At 37.2% G+C, this 11,229-nt stretch overlaps 1 protein-coding gene across 7 annotated transcripts in view; it reads left to right on the forward strand.

Moving 5' to 3' along the window:
• Rex2 (reduced expression 2) overlaps positions 1-11,229 on the forward strand; it is a 30,692-nt gene extending 19,463 nt beyond the window's left edge. For 6 of the 7 annotated variants that reach the window (XM_006239358.4, XM_006239357.4, XM_039111345.2 and 3 more), the window contains 2 exons: positions 8,818-8,944; positions 9,835-11,229. In XM_006239358.4, coding sequence (XP_006239420.1) covers positions 8,818-8,944; positions 9,835-11,111 — 1,404 coding nt within the window. In that variant the 3' untranslated portion in view covers positions 11,112-11,229. Of the gene's footprint in view, positions 1-803; positions 7,185-8,817; positions 8,945-9,834 lie in introns of those variants that run through there. The other variant, XM_039111347.2, reaches the window with a different exon arrangement.

Consider the following 11,229-nt stretch of genomic DNA (forward strand, 5'->3'; position numbering starts at 1 on the left):
TAGTGTGTTTTGATATTCAGTGTTTGCTTTGGTGGGAGAATTGGGCTCAGATGATGCCATGTAGTCTTGGTTTCTGTTGCTTGGGTTCCTGCGCTTGCCTCTCATCATCAGGTTGTCTCTGGTGTTGCCTTGTTCTGCTATTTCTGACAGTGGCTAGACCTTCCTATAGGCCTGTGTGTCAGGAGTGCTGTAGACCTGTTTTCCTTTTTTTTTTTTTTCAGCCAGTTATGAGAATAGAGTGTTCTGCTTTCAAGCGTGTAGTCTTTCCTGTCTACTGGTCTTCAACTGTTTCTGTGGGCCTGTGTCCTGAGTCCACCAGGCAGGTCGCTTGGAGCAGAAAAGTTGTTCTTACCTGTGGTCCCGAGGCTCAAGTTGCTCGTGGGGGGCTTCTTTTGAGCTCTTGGTGAGGGCGGCAACCAGGAGGGCTTCCGCTGCCTTTTCCTGGAGCCCTCGTGCAGGGGGGTCCCAGATGGCGTTAGGTGTTTTCCTCTGGAGTCAGAAATATGGGCAGAGTGTAGTCTCTTCTAGCTTCCCAGGCATGTCTGCCTCTCTGAAGGTTTAGCTCTCCCTCCCAAGGGATTTGGGTGCAGAGAACTGTTGACTGATTCCCTTCAGGTCCAGGTGTGTCTGGACTGCGTGGGGTCTACAGTTCGAGTGCCCCTGTCTTCTGGTTCCCAGAGGCCTTATACAGTTTCCTCTTGGACCAGGGATGTGGACAGGAGTGGGCAGTATTGGTGGTCTCTCCCACTCTGCAGTCTCAGGAGTGCCCAACTGTCAGGGCGGCGAGCTCTCTCTCCCAAGGGGTTTGGGAGCAGGGAGCTGTGGGCCAGGATCAGCGAGGCTGCGGCTCCAGCTAAAAACGGAAGTGTCTGGTCCCAGAGGAATTTTGCCCTGTGTGTCCTGAGTCCAGAAGGCAGGTCGCCTGGAGCAGAAAAGTTGGTCCTGAGGCTCAAGTTGCTGGTGGGGGGCTGCTTTTGAGCTCTCTGTGAGGGCGGCAACCAGGTGGGCCTGTGCAGCCTTTTCCTGGAGCCCCCGTGTACCGGGGTCCCAGATGGCGTTAGGTGTTTTCCTCTGGAGTCAGAAATGTGGGCAGAGCATAGTCTCTTCTGGCCTCCCAGGTATGTGTCTCCCCTCTGAATGTTTAGCTCTCCCTCCCATGGGATTTGGGTGCAGAGAGCTATTGATCAGGTCTGGGTGGTGTTCTGGACCTCGGGGGACCTGCCACTCCAGTGCCCCTGTCTTCCGATTCCCAGAGGCCCTATACAGTTTTCTCTTTGGCCAGGGATGTGGTCAGGGATGGGCAGTATTGGTGGTCTCTCCCGCTCTGCAGTCTCAGGAGTGCCCACCTGTCCGGGCAGTGAGCTCTCTCTCCCAAGGGGTTTGGGAGCAGGGAGCTGTGGGCCAGGATCAGCAAGGTTTGGGCTCCAGCTAAAACTGGGAAGTGTCCGGTCCCAGAGGAATTTTGCCTCTGTGTGTCCTGAGTCTGCCAGGCAGGTCGCTTGTTGCAGAAAAAGGGGGCTTATTTTCTATAATTTCATTTTCTTCTGGGATAATGAAAATTTAATATTTAGGTTTTTCACATATATGAAACCATTAAATTTTTACTGGATTTTCTATTTCTACTGTGAGACATACAGTTTTCAAGGACTATATACATACAGGTCTTAAGAAGAATATATTGAAAATGATTCTCAAAAAGTATAGTGATGGCTAATTTGTACATTGGATGGATTTGTGTGCTATTATATTAGTGTGGAAGGAAGGTCCCATGTGTCATAGAAGGTGCATTTCAGAGATGGTCACTGTTCCAGAAAAAAGCTTGTGAATGTGGATATGGAATTATGTGGATTCTGATATCACTGAGCAATATATGGAAGAGAAGAATTTGGAGAAGAATAAAATTATAAGGGATTCACTGTCTTGAATCAATAGTAAATATATTAGCTCTTTAGAGGCACAGGGAGCTATATGTGTCTTTATTTTGCAGTAGCATAATAGATGTGTTTGTGAGGAAATGCAGAATTCAGTATGCAAATTTTCTTGGCATTTTATGTCACATGGTGATTATGAGTGTCTATATACATGAAATCTTTTTGTTCCATAGAGCTTCCAAGACACATACTGCCCAGTATGGTGCTGTGTGGTAAATTCTCAATATAGAAATTGTTATTTCCCTTTGTCTTTTGTTCTGCATTTCAAAGTAGTATAAGTCCTATGTTCTATTTTTTCCCAATTTAGTATATTAGTAAAACTTTTCTGGGGCGTATAGCGTGGTGTTGTACATGATATATAAATTTTCAATCCTAAATAAATGTCCTTTCTAATTTGTTTTCTTCTTTTCTTTAGAAGGTAGAGTGCTTTATCTACTCTTTGTTTCCTGTTCTACGAACTATGTTTCACATAGTGACATACTGAAGGGATGTGAGGATGGTTCTACATTGCTTTATTTATTGGTTATTGTATTTATTTACATTCAAAATGTTCTCCCAATTACCAGGTCCCTTTCTTCAAATCTCCTATTCCCTGCTCCCTTCCCCCTTCATGTATGAGGATAGTCCCCCAGTCCTGGAACCATTGCTGCCTGAATACCCTAGCATCCTCCTACGCTGTAACATTGAGCCTCCTCATGGTCCTCAACTCACTTTGAAGCCAGATAGGAAAATCTTCTGCTACACTTGCTGCTGGGGACTTGGGTCCCTCTGGTTATACTATTTCATTGCTAGTTTAGTTCCTGGGAGCTCAGGGTATCTGGTTAGTTGATACTGTTGTTCTACTTATGGGTTGCATTCTCCTTTAACTACTTCAGTCCTTTGACTAACTCTTCCATTTGAGCATCAGATCCACATCTACATTGGTCAGACACTGTCAGAGCCTCTCAGTGCATAGCTGTACCAGGTTCCTCACAGCAAGGGTTTCTTAACATCAGCAATACTGTTTGGGTTTAATGCCTAGAGATGGGATGAATCCCTAGGTGAGTAGTCTCTGAATGGCCTTTTCTTCAGTGTCTGTTCCACTCTTTATCCTTGCTTTTCATTTGACAGGAACTAATCTGGGTTGATATTTTAGAGATGGGTAGGTGTCACCATCCTTGAACTGGGAGCTGATCCTATCCAGTGGATATGGTTACTACAGGTTCTTTTCCTGCTTTGTTGTGTATTTCAGCTAACAACATCTGTGTTGTGTCCTGGGAACCCCTTGCTTTTCAGGTATCTGGAGCTTTGTAATAGCTACCTCCAGTTTCCCACCTCTATTGCCACACACATCTGTTAAATTTCCTACCCTCTGTACATCTCCCAATCTCCTCCCGCACCAGATCCTGCCCTTCCGTCCTCTCTCCCTCCTAGGTCCCTCCTTCCTTTATCCCTCCTGTGATTTTCTGTTACTCCTTTGAAGTAGGTCTTAAACATCCATGGTTTGGGCAAAGGCATTCATGGTTTGGTCTTCCTGTCTGGCTTCATGTGGTCTGTGAGTTTTATCATGGGTACATAAACCTTTTGTTCTAATATCTACTCTTCCGTGAGTTCATACCTTGTGTGTTCTTGTGTGAATGGTTACCTCACTCGGGATGATATTTTCTCATTCCATTCATTTGCCTTCTAAGCTCATCACGTCCTCATTCTTAATAACTGAGTCATATTCCATTGTGTAAATGTACCATATTTTCTTTACCTATTCTACATCAGAGGAACACCTAGATTGTTTATAGATTCTGCCTATTATAAATAAGTCTGCTATGAACATAGTGGAACATTTACCTTTGACCAGTGTTTAGTCATACGCCCAGGAGTGGTATAGCTGAGTCCTCAGGTAAAATTATATCCACTTTTCCGAGGAACGACCATACTTTTCCAGAGTGGTTGTAGCAGCTTGCAATTGTACCAGCAACAGAGGAGTGTTCCCCTTTGTCCACATTGCAGCGATCATATGCTGTCACCCGAGTTTTTGATCCTAGCCATTCTGACTCCTATGAGGTGGAATCTAAAGTTTGTTAATTTGTGTTTCCCTGTTGACTAAGGATGTGAACATGTCTATAGGTGCTTCTCAGCTATTCCAGATCTCTCAGTTGAGAATTCCTTATTTAGCTTTGTACCCCATTTTTTTTAAATAAGGTTATCTGATTCTCTGTAGTCTAATTTTCTAAATTCTTTGTATTTATTGGATATTAACTCTCTATCAGATATAGGCTTGGTAGAGATCTTTCCCAGTCTATAGGTTGCTGTTTTGTCTTATTAACTATCCTCTGTCTTACAGAAAATGTTCAATTGTATGAGGTCCCATTTGTCAATAGTTGATCTTAGAGCCTGAGCCATTGGTATCCTGTTCAGCAAATTTCCTCAATTGCTGGTGTATTTGAGGATTTTTCCCACTTCTCTTCTATCAGATTTTATGTATCTCTTCTTATGTGGAAGTTCTAGATGCATTTGCAATTGAGCTTTGTGTAAGAAAAAAAAGAATGGATCAATTTGCATTATTCTAAATGGAGACTGCCACTTGAACCAGTACCATTTGTTGAATATCTTGTTTGTTTTCCACTGGATGGTTTTGGCATCTTAGTTAAAGATCACATGACTGTAGGTGTATGGCTTTATTTCTGCTTCTTCAATTCTAGCTCATTAATCTACCTGCATGTGTCTTTACCAATACCATACTTTTCCTTTTTACTACTGTTGCTCTGTAGTAGGGCTTGAGGTGAGGAATGGTGATTACCTCTGAAATCCTTATATTTTCAAGAATAATTTTCGCTATGCTGGGTTTTTTGTTATTACAGATGAATTTGAGAATTGTTCTTTCCCTCTAAAAAATTGCATTGGAATTTTAATGGGTATTGCATTGAGCCCGTACACTGCTTTTGATAAGATGGCCATTTTTCCTCTGTTAATCCTGCTGATCCCTGAGCCTGAGATTTCTTTCCATTTTCTGCAGTCTTGTAATTCTTTATTCAGAAATTTGAAATTCTTGTCAAATAGATCTTTCACTTATAGGTTAGGGTCACACAAACATATTTATGAATGTTTGTGACTATTTTGAAGGGTGTCATTTCTCCAATTTCTTTCCCACCCTTCTTTCTTTTGAGTAGAGGGATGCTACTAATTTTTTGAAGTTAATTTCACACCCAGATATTTTGCTTAAGTTATTTATCAGTTCTAGGAGTTCTCTGATTGATTATTTGTGGTCACAAGGTATACTTCCATATCAATCGCAAATAGTGTTATTTTGACTTCTGCCTTTCTAATTTGTGTCCCTTTGATCTCTTTATTCTAATTATTCTGGCTAGAACTTTGAGTACTGTGTTGAATAGATAGGGGAAAGTGGGCATCCTTATTTATTTCTTGATTTTAGTAGGATTGTTTCATTATTTCCCTCCATTTAGTTTGATATTGGCTATTGGTTTAGTGTTTATTGCTTTAATTATATTTTGATATACACATTGAATTCCTGATCTTTCCAATGTTTTTAACATGAAGGAGTGCTTTGTCAAAGGCCTCTTGAACACCCACTGAGTTGATCATGTGTTCTTTTTCTTTGAGTTTGTTTATATAGTGGATTATGCTAGTGGTTTCTGGTATATTGAACCAACTGTGCTTCCCTGGGAAGAAGCCTACTTGATCATGGCAAATGATGATTTTTGATTTACTTTTGGATTCGATTTGAATCTTTTTCACTGATATTAATTGGGGAAATTAGTCTGATGTTAGCTTTCTTTTTTGTTTCTTCTGGTGGTTTAGGTATGAGCATAACTGTGCCTTCATAGAATGAATTAGGTAGTGTTACTTGTGATTCTATTTGTTGACTATTTTGAAGTGCATTGGTATTAGTTAAATTTGCAGGTCTTATGTCCATCTGGTCCTTGGTTATTTTTGTGGGGAGTCTTTTAATGACTTATTCTATTTTTTAGAGGTTATGTGGCTGTTTATATAGTTTATCTGATCCTGATTCCTCTTTTACCTGGCATCTGTCTAGAAAGTCATCCATTACATCTAGGTTTTTCAGTTTTGTAGAGTATAGGCTTGTGTTGTAGGATCTCATAATTTTTTGAGTTTCTTCAGTTTTTATTTTTATGTCTGTATTTTCAGTTCTTATTTTAATTTGTATACTGCCTCTGTGTCCTCTGGTTAGTCTGGCTAAGGGTATATCCATCTTGTTATTTTTCTCAAAGAAGCATCTCTTGGTTTTGTTGATTTTGGATAGTTTCCTTTGTTTCTTCTCAGTTAATATTTTCCCTGAATTTGATTATTTCCTACAGGCTATTCCTCTTAGGTGTATTTGCGTCTCTCTGTTCTAGAATTATCAGATACACTGTTATGCTGCTAGTGTATGATCTCACCAATTTCTTTATTGAGGCACTCAGATCTCTGAATTTTTCTGTTAGCAGTGCTTTCATGATGTCCTATAAGTTTGGGTATATTGTTTTTTCATTTTCATGAAATTCTAAAAATCCTCAATTTTCTTACATTTTTCCCTGACCACTTTAGTAGAGAATCATTCAGCTTCCATATGTCTGTGGGCTGTTTGCTTTTATTGAAGACCATCCTTAGTCAGTGGTGATGTGATAGAATATATGGAATCATTTCAGTTGTTTTGTATCGATTTAGGCTTGTTTTATGTCTGATTATATGGTCAATTTTAGTAAAGGTACTGTGAATTGCTGAGAAAAAGGTATATTATTTTGTTTTAGGATAAAATACTCTATAATATCTGTTAAATCTACATGATTCATAAGCTTTGTTATGTTCACTATCTCTGTTTAGTTTCTGTTTCCATGATCTGTCCATTGGTGAGAGTGGATGTTGTAGTCTCCTAGTATTATTGTGTGAGGATCAATGTGTGCTTTACGCTTCAGTATCATTTCTTTTATCAATGTGCCCTTTCTGATCATATATGTTCAGAAACGACAGTTCATCTAGGATTTTTATTTTCTTTGATGAGTGTGAAGTGTCCCTCCTCATATTTTTTGATAACTTTTGGATGAAAGTCAGTTTTATTTGATATTAGCGTTGCTACTCTAGCTTGTTTCATGAGACTATTTGCTTCGAATTTTTCCCCATTTTGTTTCTTCTTTTCTTTGGCAGGAAGAATGGTTCACCTGTTCTCTTTCCTCTAACCTGAAATGATGTTATACATACAGAAAAACTGAAGGGTTTTGACCATGTTTATTTCTTTCCAATATTTTTCTCTTTAAGTATGTAAGTGTTGATCTGCATATTTTTAGATGCACTGAATGATAAATTATTCCTCTTTGTCCCTTAGTTCAGCACCAAACCCTTGAGATTGAAGTCACAGCAAATGTCTTTATCTCTTAGTCATTTTCTCATGCCACAGGTTTATATATCTGATGCCAATTTGTAGTAGAAATAATATATAACCTGAGTATTATAATTTTGATAAAAAAAGAACGAATTGTACATCACATTTATCTGCACACATGTCCATTCTGATACTCAAATGAGATTATATTGCAAAGAGAAAAAGATAAAGCTAAAATTTACAACATTGAAGTTTTCAATTAAGTCAATCACATGAGGAATAATGTATTCATATTTATGAAAATTAGGATAATTATCCCTATCATTAAAAAGATTTAATCAAAGAAACTTATTCTAGTTCATTGACATGCATTGTCACATACAGCATTCATTTTAACATACATATCTTAAATATTCTTTTGTGAAACATCATATGGAACATATGAAATCTGTGTTATATGTATTGCTTGTGCTAGGTTTTATAGAACTTTAAATAATTTAATTCCTTGTAACATTTTTCTCTTGGTTATGAAGATACTTACATAAAATAATTGCCCTAAGTATTTGATTCTGTGTGTCACTTGGAATGTTTAATATATGTCCTGATGTTGCACTCATTTTCTGTTTAAAGAAAAAACTCTAACTTTTGACTCATTAATTCTCCATTTAATACTCTACTTCTTCCTTATGGAAAGTTTCTAGCATTGAAGCTAGACTTCAGAATGTCAAAGACATATGTTATAATACAGGCATGTGAGGCCCAGCTGCACACAGGATTTAGCATATTGTCCATATTGTATGGTGTAGATATTGTAGAATTGATAGCATATTTTTCCTCATCTTAACTTGACCATCTGTGATCTGACATTAGGATTCTGTTTGATATCAACCTATACTACATATAGGTATATTATTGTATCCAGAAATCAAATGAACATATTATGTTCTGTAAAAGATTACAGCTTTTGAGATGCTTATATCATTCATTTTGAGAGAGATGTAAGTACAAGGAAATATATGACTATTTTAATACCTATATTTTGAACTTATATTTAATGTCTTTTATTTTATAATGTATGCTGGTAACAGTTGTCTGAAATTATGCATATTTGCTGTATATTCTTCCTGCCAGAAGTCTTCACCAGAGATCATTGATTTTAAGGAAATGAGTATAAAAACACATCTGTAGTACCATGGGGCTGAAGTTAAACAAATTTCATAATAGAGCACTTAAAAAGTTATTATACAATCCAAAGTGCACAAAAAAATTCAAATGTACTGATGGAGGCAAATCTTTCTTTTGCTGCTAAGGTCTCAAAAAAACCACAGAAAATTCATGAATGTGAAAGCCTTCATTACATGAGAGCATTATTGTAAATCATTCGGTAGATTGTCTATGGAAGAATAGCAATTCATAACTTTAGACTCATATCTGTGAAACTTTGAGAAAATATTTGCCCTTCAATATTTTCCTTTCCTAATGTATATAACAAATTATCTCCAATTCGTTACCTATTTTATAATGTAGGAAAGCAATTTTGTAAAGGAACAAATAGGTAATTTTCTATTACAGGGTTTCTTAACCTTCAAGGATGTGGCTCCAGAGTTCACACTAGAGGAATGGGAAAGTCTCAGTTTTGCTCAGCGGGCACTGTACATGGATGTAATTTTGGAGACTTACTACAATCTATTGTCTTTGGGTAAGAATGCACTTTTTGTAGAATTCCTGAGTCTTACTTTGAATTTTCCTACATTGCATTTATGTAAACTCTCTGAAATGTCTGGAAACCACTAGGATAAGGGATGTCCCTCTTAGCATGATAATTTTTCCATGGTATTTTCTTTATATTTCTCTGCTTTCTTTGGAGGAGTAACCAGTGTTATAGTCTTCGAGATCTTTCCAACACATCTTATCTAGCTTTTAGGGGAATTTGTGAGTTAAAAAATATAATGTTCAGAACAAGGAATTATATTTCTGGACACATAATAATTGTAGCACATTCATTTTATTATTACATTAATCTCTTTAATTGTGATTTTTAATAATGCAAAAGGTTTTAAGTAAATATAGAGCTGTTGGTTTGGAGAATTTTAATTTTGACTATTTCTTTGCATTTTGAGATGTGGTCTCTGAGTTTAGTATTCACACAGCATGTTCTTTATTTTCAGTATTTTGGATACTGACATAAGCATATGTATAGGATTCATTTATAATTATGAATTTGTAGCTAATTACATGTATACAATGTCACTCTGAATCAAATTGTAATAAAAAAATTAGAGATGTTATTCAGAGATCTACTTTGTGTATGTTCAATATTGATTGATGACTTATTTTTCTTAGCTTCTGCAAGGTACAATTTTTAAGAAAATATTAAGGTATTTTGATTCCTTTCAGTTGATATAGATCAGAATTGGGGTGTTTCTGAGGATCCAAGGAATGATTATAAAAAGAGTAAAACCAATTTTGAGAAAATAAATCCTTGAGATGGTCTATTTTACCAGATAATTCAGCAAACACCCATTATTGAATCTCTTTCTGCCCAGTGGAGTAACCCTTGTCATCCCTAATTGTACTTTTATTTTTCAGAAAATTATGTGATATGTGAAAAACATGGTAAGGTATTGGATAGAGACACAGAGTGCGTTGTCGATGAGCATGTGAATATCCAAGAGAAGTTTTGTAAATGGGAAGAAATTAGCAAAGTGACTCTTGAATCCACCCAAAGTACACCTTATAAAACTAATCTCCGAGATCCCACCCTTAAAGCTGGAAAAACCAGAGAAGTTTACAAATATAAAGACTGTGTACAGTTTTCAAATGAATGTGCTATCGCTGGTGTAAATTCCAGAATTCACATAGAGAACAAAGAGCACAATAAAGAATTTGATAAGGATTTTGTCCATGAAGATAAACTGACACTGAAACAAAACATTAATGGTAAGAACCTTCACCAATGTAGTGAATGTGAGAAATGCTTTACCAAAACAAGGGATCTTCATTTGCATCAGAGAATTCACACAGGAAAGAAACGTTACAAATGTAGTCAATGTGACAAATCCTTTGCCCGAGAATCCTATCTTAGGCATCATCAGAGAATTCATACCGGAGAGAAACCTTACAAATGCAGTGAATGTGACAAATGCTTTACTGAAAAAGGCACTCTCAGAACCCATATGAGAATTCATACCGGAGAGAAACCTTACAAATGCAGTGAATGTGACAAATGCTTTACTGAAAAAGGCACTCTGAAAAGACATATGAGAATTCATACAGGAGAGAAACCTTACAAATGCAGTGAATGTGACAAATGCTTTCGCCTACAATTCCATCTTAACATTCATCAGAGAATTCATACTGGAGAGAAACCTTACAAATGCAGTGAATGTGAAAAATACTTTACTTACAAATGTAATTTTAGGATTCATCAGAGAATTCACACAGGAGAGAAACCTTACAAATGCAGTGAATGTGACAAATTCTTTACTGAAAAAGGTACTCTGAGATTTCATCAGAGAATACATACAGGAGAGAAACCTTACAAATGTGGTGAATGTGACAAATGCTTTGGCCACAAATCCCATCTTAGTATTCATCAGAGAATTCATACAGGAGAGAAACCTTTCAAATGCAGTCAATGTGACAAATGCTTTACTGAAAAAGGCACTCTGAGAAGCCATATGAGAATTCATACCGGAGAGAAACCTTATAAATGCAGTGAATGTGACAAATGTTTTCGCCTACAATGCCATCGTAGTATTCACCAGAGAGTACATACAGGAGATAAACGTTACAAATGCAATGAATGTGACAAATGCTTTGGCTACAAAAGTAGTCTGAGAATTCATCAGAGAATTCATACTTGAAAGAAACAAAGATAAACAGAACCGAAAGCTGATGCTTTGAGAAAATCAACAAGATAGATAAACACTTAGCCAGAATAATCACAGGGCATAGAGACTGTGGCCAAATTAACAAATATCA

The sequence above is a fragment of the Rattus norvegicus genome, chromosome 5 (assembly GCF_036323735.1).
Source record: "Rattus norvegicus strain BN/NHsdMcwi chromosome 5, GRCr8, whole genome shotgun sequence".
NCBI lineage: Eukaryota > Metazoa > Chordata > Mammalia > Rodentia > Muridae > Rattus > Rattus norvegicus.